Source organism: Saccopteryx leptura, chromosome 2, assembly GCF_036850995.1.
Source record: "Saccopteryx leptura isolate mSacLep1 chromosome 2, mSacLep1_pri_phased_curated, whole genome shotgun sequence".
Classification (NCBI taxonomy): Eukaryota; Metazoa; Chordata; class Mammalia; order Chiroptera; family Emballonuridae; genus Saccopteryx; species Saccopteryx leptura.
In genome coordinates, this window is record NC_089504.1 from 274,721,869 (window position 1) to 274,748,585 (window position 26,717).

At 48.3% G+C, this 26,717-nt stretch overlaps 1 protein-coding gene across 1 annotated transcript in view; it reads left to right on the plus strand.

The window, feature by feature from the left end:
* PLXNA2 (plexin A2) overlaps window positions 1–26,717 on the plus strand; it is a 211,250-nt gene that overhangs the window by 142,455 nt on the left and 42,078 nt on the right. The window contains exons 7-12 of the mRNA XM_066361837.1: window positions 338–491; window positions 1,110–1,206; window positions 4,690–4,804; window positions 12,895–13,095; window positions 14,820–14,916; window positions 18,222–18,412. Coding sequence (XP_066217934.1) covers window positions 338–491; window positions 1,110–1,206; window positions 4,690–4,804; window positions 12,895–13,095; window positions 14,820–14,916; window positions 18,222–18,412 — 855 coding nt within the window. The remainder of the gene's footprint in view (window positions 1–337; window positions 492–1,109; window positions 1,207–4,689; window positions 4,805–12,894; window positions 13,096–14,819; window positions 14,917–18,221; window positions 18,413–26,717) is intronic.

Below are 26,717 nucleotides of genomic sequence, written 5' to 3' on the forward strand. Positions count from 1 at the left end.
ATGGTTCCATATCAAAATCAGCTGTGTCTGTGATGGATTTTGGTACGTTGCCCCCATCCCTTCCCCCAGTGCTTTCTGATGTTGGACAAGACCGAAGAATAAATTCATAATAATATTAATAAAGGCCACTGACCTTGTACACCATGGCAGCACTACTGTAATTGTTTAGCATCAAAGCCAGATCACCCACATCAACATCCTTTACAGACGAGGTCAGGGGAGATGAGTGAGCCAGCAGGCAACCACAGGGCCAGGACTGGGGCCCGGTCTCCGAGCCCCTGGGGCTCTTCTGAGGGCATCAGCCCTTTGCTCCTGAGCCCCTTTGCTCTTCCCACAGCTTCGCCTGGTTGTGAGTTATGCTCCAGATCTGTCTGCGGGCATCTCATGTGCCTTTGGAAACCTAACAGAGGTGGAGGGACAGGTGTCCGGGAGCCAAGTCATCTGCATCTCACCTGGGCCCAAGGACGTCCCTGTCATCCCTCTGGATCAAGGTAAGAAGTGTCTGCCATGAGAGGCACATGCTAGGGGCTGCCCTGTGAGGGGGACCAGGAGTAGAGGGCTCAGGGCACAGGGTGACAAGTACCAGCACAGAGGTTGCCTGACCAAGTCTCCTTATGCCCGATACCAGTATGGGCTTATATAACTTGTCTGAGTTTGAAATAAAACTGTCATGCCCCCAAAGTGAAATTTAGGAAGAAGAAAACCCCTTGCTCTCGTTTGAGTTCAGGCTGCACAGTGTGCAAAGAGTTCTAGATTTCCCTTCCCTTCTAGGAGCGGCCGTGGCTCCCGCCAGCGGTTTGCAGCGGGGTTCTCTCCACAGTCCTGGAGGCTTGAGGGGCTCTGCCTAGTACCTCTAAAAGTGTCTCAGGAACTGAACTTGGCTGACCACAGCGAGGTGCTCTGTGGGTTCTGATCGATTACTTCTTCCCTAAGCCAGGGGTGGGGGTGCCTGGGTCTCAGGAAGATGAAAGGGACTCTCCTGTGAAGCGATGACTCAGGCGGGTTTCATCTGCTCTCTGTGCCCCGAGAGCCTGAATGATTTACCCTCAGGATCTCCACTGGGCCCCCACATGGTCACTCTCACTCCTTCTTTCCTCCTTTTTTTCCAGACTGGTTTGGGCTAGAACTGCAGCTGAGATCCAAGGAGACGGGGAAGATATTTGTCAGCACCGAGTTCAAGTTTTACAACTGCAGTGCCCACCAACTGTAAGCACTTGTCAGCCTGGGTAGGGGTGTGTGTTTCTCTTTCAGCTCAAATCATATTGTATTCACCTTCCTGTCTGCCTCTGGGTCTGGCCCCGTGTCTGGAACAGAGAAAGCTCTCCGTTAATGTTACTTCTCTGTTCGGTCCAGTTTATTCAGTTACATGAAACTAAATGGCAATCACTCTCCACATCCTCTGATTTCATTCAGACCTCCCTGCCCGCACGCACCACCGCCCCAACAATCCTGCCCCTCACTCCCAAGCTGAGTCAGTAAAAAGAGGGTTTGAAGTAAAGACAATGGCTCAGGAACCATAAGAAAAGTTCTCTGTTTCTGACCAATTGGTGATGGCTTTGAACATAAAGATTGACAGTGATTAAGTGTAGACATCATCCATGACCAAGTGAAGAGGGACTCAGAGAAAACAATCCGCTACGTACACAGTTACCCCCCTGAGGAGGGACGGAGCGGGGCCATAGCCCTGCCCAGCATGCAGGATAAAGGCTTGAGCTGGGAGGGGAAGAGGAGGCTTTGACTCCACCCTGGTCCATACCCACCCTTCAACTTTTTAAAGAGGAAGGGGAAACCAGACCCAACCCCAGCCTCCAGGGGGCTTGAATACAGCCCGGATGACCTCGCCAGCCATGTACAGCAGCAGACTGCCGATCAGTGGGTACCCACAAGCCATGAGATCCTACAGCTGCACAGGAAGCTGGAAGAGCCAGGAGAGATGGAGAGAGAGACCCACATTTAGTTTCTGCTGATCACCTCTGGAAGAGAAACCGAGACTTCTTCCATACAAACTGGGAACACTGGGAACAGGACCAATGACCTTGGACATTCAGCAAAGAGAGATATCAAAAAACTTCTTACCAGAGGGGACAATAATTAGGACTATTCTGTGGACCCATCCACCCCATTGCCTGGACAGGGAGAGCCTGAGGTCTACATAATGGGCAGAACCCCAAAGCATGGAGTCTGAAAGGTCGGCACTGTGGGTGGGCACAATGAGCTCAGCATCCACATGGAGAGAGGGTCTGTCGGCAGCTAACCCTGAATGGCATCTTTAGCCCTTAAAATAGACAAATGAGCTTCCTTTCTCCCTTTCTCTGATCATGATTTTGATGATTAGAATCATTTGCTAGAGTTCTAGGGCCTCCACTGTAGTTCAGGAAAGAGACACAGCAGATCCCCATTGGGACAAATCAACAGATGTGCTGAAAAAGACAGACAAGTGGGGAAAAAACAAACAAACAAACAAACATAAAACAGCCCGGGGGGTGGAGCTAGGGCAAGGCAGTAAGTGGCTGAAGTCAGAACAGACAGAATTGCCCATTAGCCACTGCATTCCAACCCTAGCTAGCCCTATTTTAGGAAATGCAACCATCTTAGAAAAAGAACCTCCCAACCTTCTTCTCCAAATTCAACACAGAGGGATGGAATCCATTGTTTGTGAGAGCATTCTCTCCTCTGTGGCAGTCCAGTGTGATGTCACACTTCCAACCGTGCACTGCTATGGCAACAGAGATGCTGTCACAAGTAGCAGATTTCAGGGAAAAATAAAAGTGGGTCTCCTTGACAGCAGAGAAGTCCATCATGCTATCGCCAAATGCTATCTGTCTTGGCTTTCATAGTAAAAAGTCACAGAATCAGGTTCAAACTTCTCCTTTTAATTGTGGAAAACTGAGACCTGCAGAGGACAAGTGCTTCAGTGAAAGTCACAAAATTAGCCAGTAGGAGATCCAGGCCTAGAACCCCATCTCCTCATCCTCAGTCCATTTTCATTATTTATTTGCTGAATCATAATATGTTAGCAAGACTCAGCCAGTCTGGCCTGACCACCTGGTGGTGCAGTAGATAGAGCATCAACCTGGGATGCTAAGGACCCAGGTTCAAAACCCTGAGATCACCAGCTTGAGTGCAGGCTCATCAGCTTGAGCACAGGATAATAGACATGACCCGATGGTCGCTGGCTTGAGCCCAAAGGTTTCTGGCTTGAAGCTCAAGGTCACTGGCTTGAGCAAGGAGTCACTGGGTCAGCTGGAGCCCCTGGTCAAGGCACATATGAGAAAGCACTCACTGAACAACTAAAGTGCTGCTACTACGTACCAGTTGATGTTTCTCATCTCTCTCCCTTCCTGTCTGTTCTCTTCTGTCTCTCTCTGTCCTCCGCTAAATAAATAAATAAATAAATAAATAATTAAATAAATAAATAAATAAATAAAACAAATCAGTCAGTCTGGCTCAGAAGTGAAATAACTTTGGGTATATCCGGAGGGGATAAAAATGATTGGCAAGGGCGAGATGAAGTGTAGGTAGTTAATGCACCCAACACACTGTGGCATATTAGCCTATGGCCCCTGGAATGGAGCCCCATCTGCCCAAAGGTAATGAGAGCTCCCACCAGGTGGCGCCAAGTTGCAGACGGGCTGTGTCCCTTCCAGGTAGTCCAATTGTAAAAGGCTGGGCTAGGGAAGCTGTCCAAGGGCAGGAAGACCAACTTCACCTTACAGAACCCATTTCCATTATAATGATATGATCATACACAAAGAGCCAAAATAATAGCACACAGCCTCCGGGTGAAACAGCAGAGAAGGAAGCGCTTCCCCTGGCAAGAAATGCTCATGAGCCAGCCACACACACAGCCTATTTGCTACCTCCGCCTGGTTACTTGGAGAGTTGGACAGAGTTTCCATTTAAAACTACTTAGCTCCCAAAGCTAGCAACACAGGTCATATGAACCGATCATTAACAAATGTGATTTAAGAGCTTGAAATAATAGGTAATTTAAGAGCTTGAAAATAATACATTTAGCATTGTATTTCTCAAAACTATACACTATACATTATCTGGTTTGATGCTAAACAACCTTGTGGAGTAGACAGGAAAGTTTGATTACAGACAGTGAAGTAATTCCTATTCAGAAGGTGAAGTGACTTACTCGGGGTGACCCCAGTGGCAGTGGCAGTGGCGGAGGCAAGGCTGAAATCAGATCTGCCCGTTTTCTAACCCAGTGCTCTTTCAGCTTGTCTGTCTTATAAGTGGTGGTGTGCTGGGAAATGTTTAACCACCAGCAATCAGTGGCAAAAACCTGCTATTAGCATTTGCCAATTTCTGTGGTGTAAATACTCCCTCTGTGGCCAATTTCAAACTATCAACATGATGTCAACCCACTTGTAAAATTCCTGAAGATATAATCAGCTCCCATGAACTAATACAGGCCAGATCTAGCACACTGCTGCTTTATAAGTTACATTATTTCCACTCTGAACTCGTCTATTTTGTCCAGTTCTCTGGTCCCATGAATATCTTGGAGGCAGAATCCACAATTCTTAGTGCTGGGGGCGGGGGGGCTGCCCCACAATCTGTCCTCCTGAGAACAAGACTAGGATAACAGACGAACATCAGAATACTCAGGGTACCTGATGCCCTCATCCTCCCTCTCTGCTTCCTTCTCTTTGCCTCTTACTATCTCTATCCTTGCAGGTGCCTGTCTTGTGTCAACAGCGCCTTCCGCTGCCATTGGTGCAAGTACCGCAACCTCTGCACGCATGACCCCACCACCTGCTCCTTCCAGGAAGGCCGGATCAATATTTCAGAGGTAAGTAGGGCTCACCTTGGCATGGCAATGTTCCCAGTGAATCTAACTGGCCCTCCCTTTCCAGTGATCAATCCAGTGGCTTGGCCATCTCCTGGCGCTGGCCCATCTTGACCTTCTTCCAGAGATTCTACATGTTAGAAAGCCATGTTATTATAAAACTCAAAAAGTGGCAGGGAACACCCCAGAGGCAGAGAAGTGTGCCGTATCTACTAGACTTCTGAGACTCTATGAATTCAAAAGCTTGAGGGGAACTGCGGGTTGAGTCTGAAAGCTTAGAGGAAACATATCCAACCAAACAGACTCCGTGGTCTAGAAGAGTGCGGTGAATGGCATTTATTCTTTGAGTCTAAGGCCTTTGCTTGGCTGCAGACATAGTCTAGTTCAATGGAACATTCACTCCCAACCATTCTTTCATGCCAGCTTCTCTTCCAAGTATAAAATTCAATGAGTCTTTGACTCTGATGTAAGACTGGGTGGGTGGCCGTATAGAAAGAGAGAGAAATTCAGCTAGTGAAAAGAACCAGGCCTTGCTAAAAGCCCCATTTTATATGTAGGCAATGTTGCATTCCTAAGGCCTGACCCAGCTTTGTTATCAACACAGCAAAAAAACAAATCGCTCATCTTTCCAATGAACACTCCAGCCAATGATTATTCGCTGATGCTGACTTCCTTACATACTCATGGCATGCCTTTGGACAATGGAGACTGCTTGGTCAGTTCCCTTTCTTGTGTCTAATGTTTTTCACACCTGAGGGTGGCCACTGGTTGTGTTTGAACCACTACAGTGACTTCATGTACTCATACAAATGCACACATGTGTATGTACACATCCCCTCTTATTCTACCTTTTGGAAAATCCACAAATGTAAATAAGTGACAGAGCAGCACTTGCATATACTGATATACTCTTTCTATGCATGTCTCCCTCTTGCACTAGACTACAAGCTTCCTAAAGGCAAAGGCTACATCTTATCTTTAAATCCTTGGTGCCTTGTTCAGTGAATGTTTTTAGAGTGCGTGCATGAAAGGGTAGATGAACCAGTGACCACTTTACCCCAATGTCATGGGTAGCAAGGGTCCCTTGGGTCTGCATGTCTAAGATTTCAAGAAATAGAGTCTCCCGTGTCTCCTACTCTTGATCGATGTGCTGGTTGCTTCTATATATAAACATAAGAAAGTTTAATACGTATATCAAATCATAACAATGTGCATTTTAAATATCTTACAATTTTATTTGTCAATTATACCTCAGTGAAGCTAAAAAAAAATTTTTTTAATTAAAATAAAAAAGAAAGTAGACCTTTGAAGGTTTTTCCAAACACACACTCTTGGCCTTAAAGTCTAAGTTTCTGAAGCAATATGTGTTACATTCAGCCAGAAAAAAAAAAATGGAATTTGCCTGTTTTGGAAGAGAGAAACACAGATGATGCCCACAGAAATTTAAGGCGACCCACCCAGAGGCACCTCAGCACAGTGGGCTATCTCGTCCCTTGAAAAGCTTTGAGAAAAGGGTTTTCCTCTGGCCCATTGCTATGCTTTGACGTAGCTGACCAGAAAGCAGTGCACTGGTCTTAGTGGACCCCGGAAATTCATCCCAGCCTTGGGACTCCGCAAGAGGGGGAAACTGTTCTCAGGCCTATCTTCTCACTCAGAGGAGAGAGCTCAAGGGCTGAGAGAGTGAAATGGGGCCGTCAGCCCAGCTTGGGAGGCATTAGAAGAGAGGCAAAGGGGGGTAAGGGGGGCCAGGATGAGCAGAGGCCACGGGAAGGCCTGCCCAGAGTAGAGGCAGCGGAGGATCAAGATGAACAGTCTCAGAGACTGTCCTTCACACTGGCCACTTCTAAACTTCTAAGTTCCTTAATAAAGTAAATCCAGGCGGACTACAGAGCATACACACAAGAGAAAACGAGGGAGAGAGAGGGAGAGGGAGGGAGAGAGAGGGAGAAGTGCAGATCTGGACAGGGAGGAACAGCTGCTGCATTTTCTCCTAGGGGTTCCCCCTTGGGCAAAAGAAACCCAAAGCCAAGCCTGCAACCGCCAGCAGCTGGAGTGAGGGCAGGAGTGTCACAGAGCAAGACAAATAAACTGCCTGGTGTGGAGGCCGAGAGGGCTGAGCCCCAGAAGGCTAATTGGAAGCATGCCGGTCTCTTTCCTGCCCTTTAGAAGTCACTGGAACACAGTTCTCTCTCAGCCGTGGGGCGAGGTTCAGGCATTCTGAGATCTGGGGCTGAGAGATTCTATTGACCCCCCCTTCTGCACCCCCTCCATTGCATCTCAGGACTGAATTAATACGGAAAGAGCCCTAGGGGCAAACCCAGAGGCTTCCTATCTCTTTTTAGTTTTGCTCTCTCTCCTTCTGGTCTGTTCCCTGGGGGTAGGAGAGGTGCCTTTGTCTCCCCTCACCGCCCACTCTCCTGGACCAGAATGGGGCGGTCGGCTCTCTGGGCCCCAGGGATGGGCCCTCTGGAGGCCGGTGAGGGAAGTGCAGACTCCATCCAGCTGATTTTTCTCAGGAAAGGAAACAGGGTGCAGGTTCCCAGCCAGGGCCTCTGTCTCAGCGTCCTTCTGATCCTATTTCAACACTTAGCCTCTCCCAGCACAGAGGTCCCATCCCTGCTCTCCTCTGTCCAAAGCTCTGCTGATGGGGAACCCCATTCCTGAAAAGCACGTGTCTAAGCACGTGTCCAGCTTGGGAGAGATTCCCCTGCTTCTGTTAGGAGTCCTGTCTGACAGCTCAGTTTCTTCTGGGGACTGTAGATCCCTTAGGAGCAGTTTTGGTATTACTAGACCATCTCTTCCAGGAAGGGCCTGTAACTTGGAATCGAAATTTTATGTCTCTTTACTTCCTAGAAACAACATATAACTGATTAGCTCCATTGATTTACATAGCAACATGAATGCATCACACATTTGTAATTTCTCACGTGTGACAGTTCTGAGTGTGTGGAGGTGGGGAGGCCCCAGCAGCAGCACCTGGGAACTTGTTAGAAATTCAAATTCTTGGGCCTCGTCCCAGGTTAGTCTGAAGATTGAGAAGCACTGACATATGGCATCTCAATTGATTCTTGCAACAGACCTGCAGTTTCACATAATTCATATTTGACATATAGAGTAACCAAGATGCTAAAAATTTAGGATTTTTGCCCAAGGCTACGGAGAACTCAGGCATCCAAAAAAGCTGAGTACAGTATGCTTCCTACAGAAAATCGGAGCCGGTTAGGGTGTGTGTCTGCATGGCCACAGCCACACTGGAGGACCGGACGCCAATCTGGCCCTTTGCCATTGGTCCTAAAGGTTCGGTGTGTGGAGAGAGCGGCAGAAATCCATCTCCACAGATGGAGAAACTGCCCGAGGTGGTCGGGCCAGTAGTGCCACGTGCAGGTGCAGGCGTAGATCCGGCCCATGAGGTAGATCTGCCCACTCTGGTCCAGGGGGCTGGCGAACCAACTCCGCACTGACACTTGACAACAGAGAACCCTTGAATGCAATGCAAACAAAAACTTTAGGGGTGACCATGTATTCAGTGCTTATTATATATTCAACATTTAATATATATTTCATTTAATCTACTCTATGAAATGAACTCTATTATAGAAGAATAAACTGAGGTTTAGGTACAAACACAAAAGAAATATGCAATTATAATATTAACAATGTTAATCCCATTTATTAGCATACTTTTAGATTCTTATTTTATGCAATCTAGTGCTGTCAGTTATTATTGGCCCCATTGTGTAGATTAGGAAACTGAATTTTGGTTAAACCATCTCTTAAAGTCTTTTAAGGTTGTGAACTACACCTTTCCACTGCTCAGAGCACATCAGATTTCTGATGGGAGCCCCCAAACCTCTGCCTCCCTGGGCTGAACCCAGCTGTGACATGGGGTTTAGCAAGCGTTGTGCACGGGAGTATGCTTGGCTTTCAGCTTTAAAAGCTCATCTCCATCCATGGCTAAGCCAGGCCTAGTTAGATGTAGATACATAAATATCTTCTTTATGCCCTGCCCCAGGGGATAGATAGAACCAAACAAATCCGATTAGCTTCCCGGGATGCTGCCTGCTCTCTCTCTTTGAAGTCCAGTGGGTGAAGATAATGCTATTTTCATATGGGAGAAGTCATTTCAGAAAACGGAGGGTCCCCAGCACTGATAGCTAGTGATGCACAACTAAGTGGGTGGGTGATGTGACCCTAAGATCATAGGGCTCCGTGCCTGGGTCCTGCCCTCCCTGTGGTTGTGTCTCCTCCTCCCAACCTCCCCCACCCCTGGAATATTCCCAAATACAACATCTGTTCATCTTGACGGAAACTCAGGTGGCTGCTAAGGAGGTGGTGCTGCTGCCTAGAGGCAGAGACTAAAAGGACGTAGTGATGCTTTCAACACTGAGGGGTCAGTAGTGTTAACGATCATCCTTAAGTCCCGTGAAAGAAGCATAGCATGGTTATTTGCTCTCTTGTTCTTAGGACAGGAAGTGCATGTGTGTGTGTGCGTGTGTGGGTGTGTGTGCACACATGTGCATGCGTGCTCATAGAAACAAACAGGTTGGAAGTAGTGGCCTCACTCTGTCTAATGAAACTTGTCACCTTCCTCAAGCTCCAGAGGTATTGAAGTTCCAATAACTTGGAGATTTGGGGGGCTGCCGGCCTTGCTGCACCTACCTCCAGCTCTCACCATTGCGTTTCCACCCAAGGCTCGCTGCTTGCACAGTACTGCTTCCACCGCAACCATCTCACAACCCGAAGGGTCTATGTCTTCCCCTGTTTCCCAAGAAGACAGTGTACCTGGGCACCAGCTGCTTCTCTCCTTGGCCCCAGAGACTAGAAGGATGAATCCTACTCTCTCTGACCTGAGAGAAACAGCCAAATACACAAGCAAAGCATAAGACATCTTTGTCTAACTGCGGCAATCTCGCCTGTGCAGGCATTTGGGAAGCCCCAATCATTGTCTTTAAATTCAGTGCCCAACGGTCTGAAACAACAGACTATAAGAAATTTTTGTACAATTTTATAATTTCTTGGGGAAAAAAACCAGACCCCCTAAGAGTTCTCATAAAGTCTTTTCTTTTGATTCTTCAACCTCCAAACTGAATTAGACTTTCCTAGCCCACAAAGGGATGGGGGATGTGTGCATGTGTGTTTGCATATACTATTATATGTAATAAGACAAATATATGATATATATATATATATTTATATATATATTTGTCAAAGTTAAAAAGATTCTACAATCCTGTTTACTAACTCAAAACATTATACTTCCAAAAGCACATCTTTAAGACTCTGCTACTGAAATCTGAATTTGTTCTCTGCGCTCATTAGAGATGAAAAACAATTGGTCATTTACAATGTGTCAACTAGTTTTGAGTCGGAGGACTTATTCTCTCTCTGTCTCTATCTCTCTCTCTCTCTCTCTCACAAACACAAACACACACACATATACCCCTCATTATACCTCAGCCTTATTTCTAGTCTAAATTAACGTTCTAATTTATTAGACTCGATGGGGATTTTTTAGCCAGTAACAGGAAGTAGTATCTACTTTTCCATGGGATGCTTGTATTTCCCTTAAGCAGTGTTTTTTTTTTTTTTTCTTGGCTATAAATATATGAAAAACTCTGTCAAGAGTACCCGCAGGGAATTAAAGTGAAAGTTCGGTAGAGAGCACATTTATGAGTTGGCAGCTTGAGTGACTGGCTTCTGAACAGGGACCCCTCTATTCTGGAGTTGCCTTATGATCCCATCTCTCATGGAAACCTTGCCTGTTGGGTATCTTCACATCCAGGTGGCCTGTCAGTGAGGGATGGCATCAGTGTCCCTGGAGGTTCATTCAGGCCCTCCTAGATAAGTTTCTGTAGGAAATTTCCCTTGGACCCAGCTTCTCATAAATCCTCAGATTCCTTAATAAATATGGATACGCCAATTTGGTAATTGTGTGCTTCCAGAAACAATGACCATTTCCAACCCCATCTTTGGGAATCAAACTCCTTCTCAAGTCTTTTGTGTTGGGAAGGCAGGGCTGCCTCCTCCTCTGTAAAGAATCTAGAATCTAAAAAAGTAGGATCTAGAAAGAAAGTTAGAGATCTTTTTGTCTGTTGCATTATTTTCTTTCTTTTTTTTAAAGATGTATTCATTTTTTTTTAACAGAGACAGAGAGTCAGAGAGAGAGATAGACAGGGACAGACAGACAGGAATGGAGAGATGAAAAGCATCAATCATTAGTTTTTCGTTGCGCTTTGCAACACCTTAGTTGTTCACTGATTGCTTTTTCATATGTGCCTTGACTGCGGGCCTTCAACAGACCGAGTAACCCCTTGCTCGAGCCAGCGACCTTGGGTCCAAGCTGGTGAGCTTTTGCTCAAACCAGATGAGCCCACGCTCAAGCTGGCAACCTCGGGTTCTCGAACCTGGGTCCTTCCGCATCCCAGTCCGATGTTTTATCCACTGCGCCACCGCCTGGTCAGGGTGTTGCATTATTTTCTTATTTTTACTTACCTTCCCAGAAGCAAGGACCAGGTATCCACTACATGTCAGGAACTGGAATAAAGACTAGGGAGCCAGAGGTGAGTTAGGTACAGCCTGATCCTCAAGGCTCACAGACCAGTGAGGAAGACAAGCCAACATGAGGTGGCATTTCTGAGTGATAGATGCAATCGCAGAAGAATATCTACAAGCCAGCCTGGAGGCCAGTGCAGGGAGAGGGTCAGCGACAGCTTTCCAATGGAAGAGATGCTGAGTTTGCAGTCTAATAAGAGGCAATTTAGCTGAAGAGGGGCTGAGATGGAGACCAGGAGGAAGAGGTGGGGTGGGTAGGAGTGAGTGTTTCCAGTAGAAAGAAAAGCATCTTCCAAGGACCAGAGGTGGATGAGTAAGGCTGCCCCTCAGAGCTGATCTTCAGCTCATATGGCTGGACCTTGATGCACAAGAACCTCTGAGTAGGAGGTAGGCAGGGGCCCGGTTGTGAAGGGCCCCTGAGGCCCAGAGAAAGAAAGAACCACTGTGAGCAGAGCCTGGCTTTCCCGTGTCCTTCTAAGGCCTGTTGAGCAGTGTTGACCTTAAGTCTCACCTCCAGCATTAGGACAGAGACAATGTATTGCTTAAGTCTGCTCCAGACTTTCTAGGAAGTTCAGCGATCCTGGCCCCATTATACACATTGTAGCACCATCTGAAAGGTAACAACTTCACCAGGCACACCCTCCCAAAGGCTCCCTCTGAGAACCATGGTGAGGGGAAGGGGAGCAGGAAAGAGGCACCGCTTTCAAGAATGTCCCTGGCTGATCCCTGGAAACGGAAACGGTGGCATGTGGGGGGTGGCAGCTAGTTCCACACTGAGGGTAGCTCCCGGGCTCTGCCTTCCTCGGAGAGGGAGAAAGTGGGCAGGAGGTTGGGGCTGTAGGACGGTGGTCATTTCACCTCCGGTGGAGAAGCAACATCTAGCAACAGAACCAAGGAAAATCAGTCACTTCCTCTCTCTCTCATGGTCTCTTCCCAGCCCCTCCCCATCAGCACTTTTTTTTTTTTTTTTTCAGTTTTGTTTTCTAAAGCAGCATGGCATTCATGCAGGGCCTGGTAATGAAATGAGATAAAAAGGCAGAGCAAGTGTTTAGAACATTGCAGGGAGGGCTCGGTCCACCCCTGGAAAGGCGTGCGCAGTCAGAGCGGAGAGCTGAAGCCGGTGATAACAGAACGCCTCGGGCAGGGACAGGGTGAGGGGGCGGGGGAGCTGGAGCTGGGAACAGATGAATGGAACTGAGGTGGGAGGGTTCCAGGTTGGGGACAGGGACATACAGAGCCTCTTTTATCCTGTGTCTCAGGAGATAAAATCCGCAGGCTGCCACCCTAGTGGCCTGAAAATTAATTCCTGAACTGTAAGACGCATACCAGATCCAGGACAACTATGGGATGCGGATAACAGACCGTATCAAAGGCCGGGAGCTAAGAGATCGATTTCATTTTCCTTGTTGACCCCTTCTCCTGGGCAACCCCCTGGGTACCAGAGGGTCTGGCCTGGCGTTGGGTCCGGTCCTCTGTGCTGGCTCAGGTGAGCGGGAAGGGGTGACCCAGGACTGACGGAGCCTCTCTGCTTGCTCCCCTAGGACTGTCCCCAACTGGTGCCCACGGAGGAGATCTTGATACCAGTTGGGGAGGTAAAGCCCATCACCCTAAAGGCTCGAAACCTGCCCCAGCCTCAGTCCGGCCAACGAGGCTATGAGTGCGTCCTCAACATCCAGGGGGCCATCCACCGCGTCCCCGCCCTGCGCTTCAACAGCTCCAGCGTTCAGTGCCAGAACAGCTCGGTAAGAGGGCTCGGCGTGCGGGCCCTGCCAGGAGCAGTGCTTCCTCTCCCGGCCCTGCCCCTGCCGAGGCCTCAGCCGGGCCTGCCTCAGCTTCCGGAAACTTCCGGGGCCACAGGCTGATCCCAGAGGCCCAGGGACAGAGGGGCAGGCGTGCACGCTGGTGAGAACTCGAATGACAGAGGTTGAGAGCTTTGTGCCTTTTCTGAGTTTAATGAGCACCTCTCGGCTTTCGGTGAGACTTCAGCCAGAGCCAGTTAGCTCCAACTGCAAACCCTGTCCCTATCGGGGAGTGGAGACACGGAGGGCACTGCACAGGAGAGACAAACAGGGAGCAGGAGGGGGTGGGGAGGGGGAGAAAGGAAGTGGAAGCAGTGAGTTTCAAGAGCAGCCGGGGTCAACCAATTCCGAATGCCAGACAGAAAGCGCGAGGTGTTTAATTATAATACCAGCCCGGAGAAGATCTTCCTATCTGCCAACTCCCTGTCTCTGATGGTGGGGGGTCAGCTGGAGATGGGGGGAGACATGACAGAGGTGTTGAGGGAAGCTAATTCACCCGGGAGAGATAAAGGGAATCTGGACCTCTTATCAGGGAGCTGTCAGATTGCCGGGTCACAGGCGCTTGATAGAATTTGTAATCAGTGGAAGGCCGCCAAGCACAAGGGGAAGTTGGGACGAGGAAGAAACGGAACACAACAAAAGGACGAAGGTGGCAGGAAGGGTTTCAGGCCAGAGGGCTGACAGGGACATGCCCTCAGAGCTAAGTGGCCAGGGCTGGGGCAGTCCCCGCAGAGGGGATTCCCAGCGGTCCTCTCCACAGACACAGGGCCTGGGCTAGGGGGAGGGGCTGTTTCTGGAGCAGGTGAAGAGTTTAAACATCCTCTGTGGCATCAGCATGAGGGAGAGAGTGGACTCCTGGCCACAGCTTGAGGCCTTTTATGGTGGAACTAATCAGATCTGTGCCCAGAAGGCTCCAGGCCCTTTCCCTAGTGGACTGTTGACCAAGGTCAAGTTCGTGTGTGCAAAGAAAGGACCACCGCAGGGCCTGGCCAATTGTTTGTTCCGCACATGCTCTGCTCAAGGCTCTGGGGGTTACAGAGAAGTTCATGGACCTTCTGGGGAGACTTGACTTGCACATGAAAAGGTGCAAAGCAGCCCCTGGGAAGTGCCGAAGTGCCAGGTTAAAGAGAGGACGTGGCGGCACCAGGGGACAGAGAGCTTGGGGAAGGGCTGGCAGGGCTGGCAGAGAGCACAGCCAGGGAAGGCAAGTCTGAGCTGGACTAGAGAGATAGAGATGAGTTGAAAGGATGGACGCCATAGGAGAAGGAGGCACTGCCTGTGAAGAGTGACCTGCACAGAGGCTCTGAGGGGCTGGCGGAGGGGGTTGGAGTCGAGTGGGTTCAGAGATTTCTGTAGGAGAGCAGGGGGAGGGAGGGAAAGCTGGAGAAGCAAGTTTGGATCTGGAAGTCACTGAATGCCAAGCTGAGGGGCCGGGCTGGATTCAGTCGTCATTAATGACTGGGAGTCAGGGCGGTGGGCCATAGGGGTATTTGAATGGCACATGGGATTTCTCTGACTGTCCCTGTGCTGCTTTCTCAGCCCAGAGGGAACCGGAGTCCCTGGTTCATTTCCTGCTATGGTCCCAGTCCCCTGAGATGCCCGCAGCGCCGCTGACCCCCTGTGATAGAGAGCCTCACTAGCCATGTGCCTCTGCCCTCTCCCCACAGTACCAGTACGATGGGATGGACATCAGCAACCTGGCCGTGGACTTCGCCGTGGTGTGGAATGGCAACTTCATCATCGACAACCCTCAGGACCTGAAAGGTAAGCAGCTACTTCCAGGTGGAGGTTTGATCTGTACATGACCCTGGGCAAGACCGAGGCTGGCGGGAGCAGAGCCTGCGGGCCATCATGTCATGAATAATAAATAATACATTCCCTCTGTCAGCGGCACTCTTCAGAGGCTCCGAAAGCAACGTTTGGAGCCATCAAAGGAGTCCTGTTGGGAACCCTGTTTTATTACCTCCAGAGCAACCACTGTGGCTGCCAGCTCATCACGTTTTTCTTGGGCTCCCAGAGACTTTGAAGTGTCTATGGAACCTGACCCAGGAGAGCAGCCGGCGGAATGTCCTGCCAGTTTCCCTGGAAATGGGGATATTGTTTCCAGTCAGGTTCTGGTTCCCCATCCAGGGCCCTGTCTTTGCACAAAGAAGGTTTTCAAGGCTGCTCCCCTGGTCCTGAGGTGGGCAGGAGGGACCAGCAGGGGGGGACTCCAGTGCACAGCTCATGCTAGGAAGTCCAGGAAGGAGCTGGGCTGGGGCAGGGGGGTGCTCCCCGAGGGCCACCCTCATTCATCGCCCGGCAAACACGGGAGCAGCTACTCCCGTGTGCCTCACCTTGACAGGTATGCACTAGCATCAGTCTCAGTTTGTAGATTAAAAACCCGAGACCCACCGAGGTGAAGAAATGGCCCAAGAGTGCTCGGGTCAGCAGCGCCTATATCAGGACTGAAACCATGCGCAGTCTAGCATGGCCCCTGCACAAATACACAAAGTGTTCATATTTTTAAGACAAATATTGCATGAAATCACTTATATGTGAAATCAATAAAAAAATAATATAAAAAAAAGGAGTCATATTCTTAGAAACAGAGAGTAGAAATGTGGTTGCCAGGGCTGGGGGTGGGGGAACTAGGGAGAGTTTTGTCAAAGAAGCAGCCTTTCAGCTGTACAATGAATACAGTCTGAGGCTCTAATGTAAAAATAGGGTGACTTGAGTTGATAACACTGTATGGAATAATTGAAATTTGCAAACACAGTAGAACGTAAATGTTTTCACTGTATACATGGTGAAAGGTGTGTGTGCTAGTTAACTAGGCTGGAGGAATCCTTTTATTGTATGTAAGTGTATCATATCTTCAGGATTTGATATAGATATTATAACTGTACTATATATTTATAGTACAGTTTTATTTGTCAATGACACCTCAATAAAGCTGAAGAAAAAAGAAGAGAAATGGACCAAGAGTCAGATAGTAAGAGCCAGGATATGAACCAAGACAATCTGATTTCAGAGCTCACAGGCTGAACCACATCACTGCCCTCCCAGGGGCTCAGGCCACTGTGGGGTGTGAAGCCTCCTCCACCCAGAACCTCTCCCCCGACGTGAGCCACATGTCTCAGCACAGTTCAAGTAGCTAGGATCGCCACCACAACCTCTCACTCAGTCTGAGGGTCACCCCGAGGACACACAGACAGCGAGAGGTGGAGGCCACAGGAGGGCCTGCAGGAGCTTCGGCATCCAGAGGGCTGCAGCTACCTGTCCCGGATGCCGCCACGGAAATCCACACTGTTTAGGCGGGAAGAGAGAAACTGGGCCTGGGAGGATTTTTTTCTTTTCATCCTCTTTCTCTTCATACTCAGGCCAAATTTTCTCAGTAGTGAAAGATAGACATTTCCCCCACTGAGGATCTAGGCTCTGTTCCCAGAGGTTGCCTTTGCACCTGGAGCTTAGAGAAAAGTGGCCACAGCCAAGCTGTCATGTTAGAACCCTCCCTTATGGCGCTTGACAACTTTGAAGCAGCCCTCGAGTGCACGGGCGTCACTCTCTTCACCTCCAGCTTCCTGCCAGAGCCTGAGTGACCCTGGAGGCTACGCACTGTGTTGGGTGAAGAAGGCCATTGGGTTTTAGGACTCAAGTTCTAGTATCTCATAAACCAAGGTTCCTGTCCTGTCTCTCTCACTTACAGCTATGTGAACTCGGGCTAATTACTGCTCCTCTCTGCGTCCAGGTTCCTCACCTGTGAACAGGGAGAAACGATGCCCTCCTCTCAGGGTTATCGTGGGGACCAAATGAAACATTAGATGTGGACCATTTGTGCGTAGTAACAAATGCTCAGTGTGTACCTGTTCATTGTGAGATTCCCATTTCCTGCCCTAGACCATAAGAGGCCATCGACAGGAGGACATTCCAATCTAGTCCCTCCAGCTAGGACGGGCAGAGGATCAGGATGAGAACCTATGGAAGAATAAAAAATTCTTCCTCCCGTGGCGCATGTACCTGACCTCCCTCAGAGAAACACTGCCCAGTCCTGAAAGCATATGTCTTCTTGACCAGAGATGTTGAAAATGACTTTCTGAGAACTTTGTTTCTGCAGAATTCTTGGATCTCTAAGTTCAAAACACCAGCAGGCAACAGCGAAGTCCCAGGCTCAGAAAACACTACACCATTCTGCTGACTGGCCTGTTGGGGACTCCTAAGTCAGGAAGTGACAAGAGCAAAGGCAAGGGGTTTGCAGACTCCTAGGGTGACCTGTTAACAGGCCGCTTTGTCCTCTCTGGGGAAATCTTCTCCATCCCCAGAGACCGTGAACAGGACTGTGCCAACCCTTGTTTCTTGTCAGCTCTGTCTCCACTTAGCCAGTCACCTGGCCTTTATTGAAGCTCCAGCTGACTCCTCCCCCCAAGCCACCACTTCCCACTGTGACGGGCCAGGTGCCTCCCTGCTCAGGACCTCCAGCCTAGCAGCATAGCCAGTTGGAATTTCAGGATCCCAGCTTGGGTACTAAGCGTAGAAAGCTCCAAAAGTCACTACATGTCTCTGAGCTTCATTTGAATGTGAAATGGGGAAGTAGGTCCTTACCTCTTAGGATGAGGGCCACATACATGTGAGAGTCAGAGAGGTAGCAGTGCAAGAATGCAGTTCGTGTGCAAAGAAAAGATAACGGGCATATATGCAGAGCATCAGCTATGTTACAGGCACTGTGCTATGATGACATCTCGTCCAAACCTCACACAATAAAACGATTATCCCCATGTTACAGATTAGGTAAACAAGGTTCCAGGAAGTCAAATGCTTTCTCACATGACTAATAAATGGGGAAGCCTCAATAAAAGCCCTGATCTGATTCAATCTGGAGCTGGTACTTTTAAATAATATTTTCTGAATTGCCTTTAAATGATTCTAAGAGGCTCCATTTATTATTAATTCTTTCATTATTCTTGTAATGATAATGATGATTATTGGTGTTACCTGTGGTTGAGGATGGTTTCTGTCACGCCTGTAAGAAGAGGGTAGATTGTGGGAGGACCTCTCCAACCCCGTCTGTGACTGTCCCCCTGTCTTTGCAGTCCACCTCTACAAGTGCGCGGCCCAGAGGGAGAGCTGTGGCCTGTGCCTCAAGGCCGACCGGAAGTTTGAGTGTGGCTGGTGCAGCGGCGAGCGCAGGTGCACCCTCCACCAGCATTGCACCAGCCCTTCCAGCCCCTGGCTTGACTGGTCCAGCCACAATGTCAAGTGCTCCAACCCTCAGATCACCGAGGTGAGTCCCCCAAACTCCAGAGCAGACAGAATGGCCAGGAGCCAAGCCCGGGCAGTGGGAGAGAAATGCAAGTCAAGTCTGTGTGGAAGAATTCTAAGCATAGGGTGTGATTAATGTGGAGATGTATAAAGCCTCTCATGGGTGTCTCAATGGCCCGCGTCCAGGTCTGAGTGACAAGTGTGTGGAAGCGTGTCCTCGTGCCTGTGCAGGGATGTGCGTGCACACCACGAGAGAAGCAGAGCCAGCCCAGCCTCTGCGCCAGGCCCGCCGGCCAGGGGTGGGGGGGCAGGGGAGGGGTGCGAAATCGGCTGCGTGGTGGGCGAACATTTCAGAAAATGTTCTGCTTCTCTCAGCAGAAATGTGATTTCAGGAGCTGAGATTAGCTCAGAGCTGCAAAGTTAAAAACGGAAGAAAGTAAAGGCAGGCCCTGCACTGGCCACCGTGCCTTTTCCCAGGGTTTACTCTCTGTCCCGATTTGTTTGTGTGTTCTAATGGAAAGAAATAGGTAATTAATTATCCTGGAAGGAAAAAAAAAAAGATGTTTTTTGAATAGCCAATTGCAAAGGAAGATGCATAGATGATGTGCATGAGAATGCAGCTGGTGGGGTTGGAGTGGCCGGGGAGAGGAAGCGTTGTCTTTAACTTTGCTGGCGTTATGTGCTCCTCACTCTTTACTGCTCGCAATTCACCCACTGTCATTTCTGCTGTGTGTCTAATCGCATGCACCTTCTGGTGACTAAGAATAAAGGCCTGGGCAGGTACCATGTGGGTGCGTGTTGAAGGAATCGGGGAGAGGCTGCACCTCCTCTGGCCCGTTTCTGAGCAGGGGCTGTCTGTCCCTTTCCCTGCCCCCTCTTCACTACCGGCCAAAGAAAGTAGCTCTGGCTCTCCCCTGTGCCACTGGGTATCGGGGAGTCTCCTGAAGCATCCTTACGCTCACAGCCAAGATTCAGACCAGTGGAAAGAAAATCCTCAAGATCAAATGAATGTTGTTAACCTGCAGAGGGGTTATTTGAAGAAGGAGAGCATATTTATTTAGTGGGCTTGGTTGGCACTGTCTCATTTAATCCTCACAACCACCACGGGAAGTGACTAGCCTCACCTCCACTTTACGTATGAAGAAAAGGAGGCTCAGAGGAACGGCGTGAGTTGCTCAAGTACGCACGGCTGTTAAATGGCAGAGCCAGAATTTTAGCTTTGATTTATTTCATTATAAATCCATTTTTAAAGCCTTTACTATTTTTGCTCAAATGTCATAAAACAAGAAGGGGTGCTCCCCCTTCCTTTATATCCGACCTTTCCAGCTGATACCGACCAGATGGATGCGTCCGTCCACACGGCAGCATGTCCCGGGGAAGCGCGGTGCTGTGGGGCAGTGACTCTGCCCCTAGTGGGCTTGCGTTCTGCAAGAGTAGACACTGCCTCTCAAACACTGGGCTTCGTCAGTCCCATTTCACTTTGGGGTGTGGCAGCGGTGGAGCCTACTTACTGACCTTCCCCTGGGCACTTCTCTCCCTGGGAAAGAATGCCTGCGAGGACTGCCCTGGCCTCTGCCCTCAGACAGCTGGCTGCCGGAGCGGTTCAGAGCTCCGTGCCTCCACCCTGATTGTCATGGTTTCCAGCAGCCGTTGGCCTGAGAACTTGCTCTGTTCTGTAATTCTTCCTGTCAATGCAGTTGTGGTCTCTAGGTCTCTGTGCCTGTGTCACCGGCACTCGCCTCCACCAGCACCTCCCACCTCTGCCAGCACCGGCTGCTGCCCTAGCCCCGTCTGTCTGTTCCCCGACTGGCAGTGGCCCCCTCCCACCCAAAGGCAGGCTTCTCCCTGGGACCTCTGCCTCGCCGCCCTGCTCACTGACCGGGGACTGACAGGCTGCTCTGTTCACAGAGGACATCCAGCTACATGATGCTAATTAACCCCCTGAGGTAATTAGGCTGTAATTGATTTTCCCAGTGAAGGTAGCATCAGGAGCCAGAGGCCCCAAGCAGTGGGGTCTCCTGTTGGTGTTTTTCTACCAGAGGCAGTGGGGAAATGAAACTGCATCTATTGGAGAGACAAATCCATGATGTGTTCCAAACTGCTCTGGGCACAGCATTCTGGACAGGACACATGGGAAGGAGGACCCAGGCCTGGAATGGTTCATTCACTACGATCAGGAATATTTTCTTTCAGTTTGCATCTCCTACGCCCGACCCCTCTCCTCCTCTCCCTGTAAAAGTCAGCTTCAATTTTTTTAACTTTTAATTTTTGAAATAATTTCAGACTTAATAAAAGGTACAAAAATAGTACAAAGAACTTTCATATACCCTTCACTCAGACTCTCTAAAATTAACATCTTATATAACCACAGTATAATGATCAAAATCAGGAAATTAACATTGATACAATAATGTCATCTAATATACATGCCTTGTTCACATTTTGCCAATTGTCTCGCTGATTTTCTTTCTCTGGTCCAGGATCCAATCCAGGGTCACATGTGACATTCATTGTCATGTCTCCTTCATGCTCTGATCTTTCTTTGTGTCTCATAACCTTGATACTGTTGAAGAGTACAGATCAATTATCTTGTAGTCGTCCGTCAGTTTGAATTTGCCTGATATTTCTTCAGGATTAAATCCAGATTATATGTTTTTGGTGGTGAATATTAAAAACACTGTAGAGTACCTGTCAATAGGGCACAGAAGCCAACTTGATTTGACCCCAATGGCCAGATTTTTAGCAATTTTGGCAAGAAAATATATAATGATACTAATGGACTATATACAATAGAATAAAATGGGAATTTATGGTCCCTATTGATATAAATAAACAATTCGTGGAGGAGAGAGGAAGCGCTTCTTTATACTAGAATTTCAGTTCATAAATGTACAAGGAAGTATGAAAATAGAAAATCATCATCTGGCAAAATTCACAGTGATAATTGTTTGAGGCAAGAATGTCCAATGAATGCTAAAATTAGTGGACGAAAGTATGATGAGAACTAGGATATTTACATAGTCTCAAGCTATCTCCCCACAAGATACCTATTAATTACAACAAGAAATAGTAACTTTATAGTAAAAAGAAAAAAAAAATACCTGGCCAACACAAACAACCAAGTGATCAAAGTTAACATCACCAGGAATGAAAAAAAATCAACCTCACATGCCTCTCAATAGGATGTGCTACGAAGGCCACAGCCTCGTTTCTGTGCTCCGCCTCCCTCCCCCCAAAAATGTATAATCTGTTAAAAGTAAATTTTTTTTTTTTTTTTTTTTTTTTTTAATAAATTTTTATTGATGTTAATGGGATGACATTAATAATTCAGGGTACATATATTCAAAGAAAACATGTCTAGGTTATTTTGTCATTAAATTATGTTGCATACCCCTCACCCAGAGTCAGATTGTCCTCCGTCATCCTCTGTCTAGTTTTCTCTGTGCCCCTCCCCCTCCCCCTAACTCTCCCTCCCTCCCTCCTGCGTCCTCCCTCCCCCCACCCCTGGTAACCACCACTCTCTTGTCCATGTCTCTTAGTCTCGTTTTTATGTTCCACCAATGTATGGAATCATGTAGTTCTTGTTTTTTTCTGATTTACTTATTTCACTCCGTATAATGTTATCAAGATCCCACCATTTTGCTGTAAATGATCTGATGTCATCATTTCTTATGGCTGAGTAGTATTCCATAGTGTATATGTGCCACATCTTCTTTATCCAGTCTTCTATTGAAGGGCTTTTTGGTTGTTTCCATGTCTTGGAAAAGTAACTTTTAAGAAGAATCAACTTATTCTTTTTACTTCCACTTTCTTGGCTAATTCCCTGACATTAGCATAGGTCTTTTTCTTCACAATTGGAATTCTGTGAGATCCCTGCCTTTTCCTCCCCCTTGTCATGGGCCCTCTGTGTACCCCCTCAGTGCAAGCTCACGTGGAGGCCACACCATTTGCTATGAAGATCCTTTCTGAGGGGTGAAAAGTGGCGGGTTCTATGATGGCCGTGAGGCTGGTAAGGGCGGGGTTTGGGGGGTTCCGGTGCTGGAAACATCGGGCTGGAAGGGGTGCTGCCTGCCCAGGGGCAGGGAAAGTAAGGAGATGCCCTGAAAGAAAGAGTTCTACTTTTAGGAAAGGAGTGGGCTCATGCTTACTTTGATGAACAGCTGTGTTCTTCCTTCACTCCTCCCTTGCCCACTGTCTCCATGACAACCAAGCCCACCCCTAGAGACCCATCTCTTATAGCAGCTTCATGTGGGACAAGTCTTACAGCCTATCAGATTTCCCAGTTTGCATAAACTTCAAGTTAGGACCCCTTCAGGACTCACCGGCTGCTCTTTCTCAGCCAGCCTGCGTTGTGATAATGACGCTGTCCCCCGTGGGAAGCATCCCAGGCTGCTCCCACTCCAGCTGTCATCCTGGATGTCTATGCACCTGTCACCTGTTCAACCCCAGGAACAGGCAACATGCAGAGGAGCAGAAGGCCCATGAGATGCCTGGCCCGTCACGTTTCTATTCTTCCCAGCATGCTTCAGGACATGCTGGGACTTCAGAGAGGAGCATGTGACGAGCCACCCACTAGAGAAAGGAAGGCTCAGAGAAAACACTTCCCAAGAAGCTGTGAGTGGGCAGCATCCAGCAGAAAGGGGAAAGACACTAAATATGTCTTGAAAAGAGAAATTTTGAAAGGGGCTTTGGGGCTCATGTGGCAAAGGTCTCCACTCAAAGTGAGTGTAATTAGTTTGCTAGAGCTGCAGTCACAAAATACCACAAACTGAGTGGTTTAAACAATTTATTTTCTCACAGTTCTGGATACCAGAAGTCCAGGATCAAGGTGTTGGCAGAGTTGCTTTTTTCTGAGCGCTGTGAAGAGAATATGTCCCGAGCCTCTCTCCTAGCCTCTGGGGTTTGTGGCAGTCTTTGGTGTCCCTTGGCTTACAGAAGCATCACCCCAGTCTTTGTCTTCATGTTCACATGTTGTTTTCCCTGTGTGCATGTCTGTCTTCAATTTTTTAAAAACCAAGGATTCTAGTCATGTTGGATTAGGACCAACACTAAAGACCTCGCTTTCATGTAGTGACCTCTGTAAAATCCCTCTTGCTGAATAAAGTCCCATTCTGAGATAATGGGAATTAAGGCTTCAACATACGAATCTGGAGGGGATAAAGCTCAACTCCTAAGGAGGAGAGGCCACAGTTCTAAGGAAATAAATTTGCTCATTTAGTGAGTGACTACTATATGCCGTGCACACTGCAAGGCCTAGAGGTTCTCACAAGGATGCATTAGTCCTGGGGGAGGGGGCGGGACAATGCAGCCTCTCTCCTCCCGGAAGAGGCCAGACACTGTTTGACCTAAGACAGAGACTTCCAGTCCACACCCCCTGCAGGTGTCTCCTTTCTGGAAAGAGGACTGCTGCAGGGTCCTAGGTCTCCACACTTAATAAGGACACAAACTTCAGGCCAGACACATGAACAGATGAGCCACCTCTTAATTCTGGAAGTCGTAGTAATAACAGCTTTTCTTTAAGAAGACTCTACTGTGTGTCAGGACCTATGTACTTTGCATACCTACTCCTCCTAAGAATTCTGTGAGATGGCTACAATTATCTTCATTTAAGAGTTGGGGAAACAGTGTGCTTAGGGAAGTAAACAGTTTGCTGAAAGTCACACATCGGTTGAGGCAGAACAAGCTCAAGAACAGGCTTATGACTCCCACCACGCCCTGTGACCTCTGTCCGTCAGAGGGATGGAGGGGTATTCCTTAGCTCAACACCTTGCCCCACCCCAGGTGTATCAGAAACACCTGGGCCCAGGATCAGAATCCTCTAGGAAGGTCCCAGGCGATGCCAGGCCAACTAGGAACATAGGTTACCTTTGTAGTGAGCCTTAAAATAACCTTGACCTCTCTGCCTAAACATAACCAGGTCTGCACATATTTTTGTGAGTGGAGGGATGGATAGGAAGAGCATTTTATGGTGCATTTAAACTTAGGGTGATCACCTTTTTCCAGTCTAGGGCAGATGTAACTTCAATGACATGTTTTTTAAAGCTACTAGACATGATTTGGTTGGTTTCTGGTTGTCTTTATTAATGAGATAATTTGCAGTTGTCTCTCCATTGGCTGCTGTGTTGCTTTTACTTCACAAATATTCTAACTTCAATAACTTCCCCAACACCTCATTAGTCCCTGCTTAGGCAAATTCCCTTTAACCTGATTTTAGGTATATGTAACTGGGAGAGAGATCCATTGTAGAACACTGTGTACACCACCTTCCAAAACCAAGCCTAATCACTCTTGCTCCTATAGTCATTTAAGATGATCTATCACTCTTGTTCCCTCCTGCCTCCCTCTTGCCCAAATAATTTATAGTAAACTTTTTCCCTCTGGATTCCTTCAGATGCAAACGCATTTATGAAAGTGTTTGGGGATCTGGACATTTACAAGTATTTATCTGTAAGGCTGTTTCAAATCTCTGCAGAAGAGGCCAAAAGCCACCCACCCAGGTCCAGACTGACTCGCGGCAAAGTTCCCAACAAATAAAAAATAAGTCAGCCAGCTTTCCTGAGAAAACAAGTCAGCACTCTGATCTCCGTTCATTTATTTGTGGGCCTCATTAATATAACATCACTGTAACAAACAGCTAACGGGGGATGGTGTCAAGATGAATAATGGAGTTACTCCGCTGAGATAACAATTAGGTTTTGAATGTACTATCAGCTAAGACAGAGCCAGCAAGGATTCACGTTGGGCAGGAGAGCTGGCACTGCCGATGCCATAGATTCCTGCAGAGCCGTCAGCGTGAAGAGTGTGCACACACACAGGCTCACACACACACACGCACACGCACACAGACACGCACCAAGTTGGAAAACAATGTGACAGTGTGTCACCTGAGGTCAGCATCCAGGTGTCTTTGGGATCCAGGATGAGATCAACATTTGCAGGCACAGAGCTAGCACCACTGCTCTCCAAAGTCAGGGGAACTCTAAGCAGCAGGAAAGGGGTAAGTAAATTAGTCAGGAGAGGATGAGCTGTCTACACACCCGAGACTTGTCCTCACTGGCTTATCTTGATTAGGGGGATCCTTGGGGCAGAACCTTCCTGATCCCAGTCTCAGAAACAGGAGGTTCAGTACATTGCGTGACCATTGGTTGGGGGTGTTCCATCCTGGAGCAACTTCTCTGGGACCCCCTCCCCTGACTGCTCTGAGAGGCTCTGATGTCAGTCTCTCCTGTCCCCTCTGAAGAACCCAGCCTAGGATGCAGACAGCCCACTGGGAACATGGCAAGAGCTGTACAGATCCATCAGAGAGAGAGGCTGCCGACAGCGTGCTAAGCAATCTCCATAGCAGTTGCTCTGGCCAGGCCGTCTGCCTCTCCCTGGAGTTCCCACCAAGAACAATACCCAGAGGCTCACCTGCATAGGACACTTATAAAAACAAAGTCACTTTCCCTCTGGACCTCAGCCAGCCCCACTTCTGCCTAGATTTCTTACTCAGAAAATAATAGTGAGAAAAAAAGTAGCTAAGAGTCACTGAATGCTTACCTGGCACATAGCACTGGGCTTAGCACCCTAGGTATGTTAATTCGTTTAGATCTTACAGTAACTTTTATGAGGTAGAAGCTACTATTATTATCAGCCCAAATGACAAAGGAGGAAAGCAAGGCTCTGTGAGGTGTGCTGTCTTAAAGCCACACTGCTAGTTAGTTAGAACCAGGTGGTAATCCTCAGTTATTTGATTCTAAAGCTCCACGTTTGACCAGAAGACCGTCCTTAATCCCTTTCCTGGGCTCACTCAGACAAGTGGAACCCTCAACCCACTGCTTCAGAGATGGGGAGAAAGCTAGCAGTACCCACTCCCAGCATCCTTTGGGGAGATTGGACAGGCACAGGGAGAGGTGACAAAGGAGCAAGGCCAAGAGAAGAGTGTGGACATTCATAGAGGAGGGAGAAAAGAAGCTGAGATGTTTGCAGAGATCATGGTGACCAGCAAAGCCAACTACAGAGCTTCTTGGAAAGCAGCAAGTGTGGCCTTAGCTAAAGGAGAGGGGTTGAGAGACCTAAGCAGGGGGACCCACAAGCAGAATGGGACCTCACTGCTCACGGTTGGTGACCTGGGGGTTTCTCCCAGGGTGGGAGTATGGTCAGTTCAGACAGGATTGTGTGGAGGCTGGAAACACAAGTTAGATAGACCTGGCTGGGCTCTGCCACTCACTGAGCAACCTCGAGCAACTTACTTAACCTTTCTGGGACACCATTCCCCATCTATACAATGGCAACCATAATAGTACCTCCCTCATAGCTTGTTTTGAGCTCATAGTGGAATAAAGTAG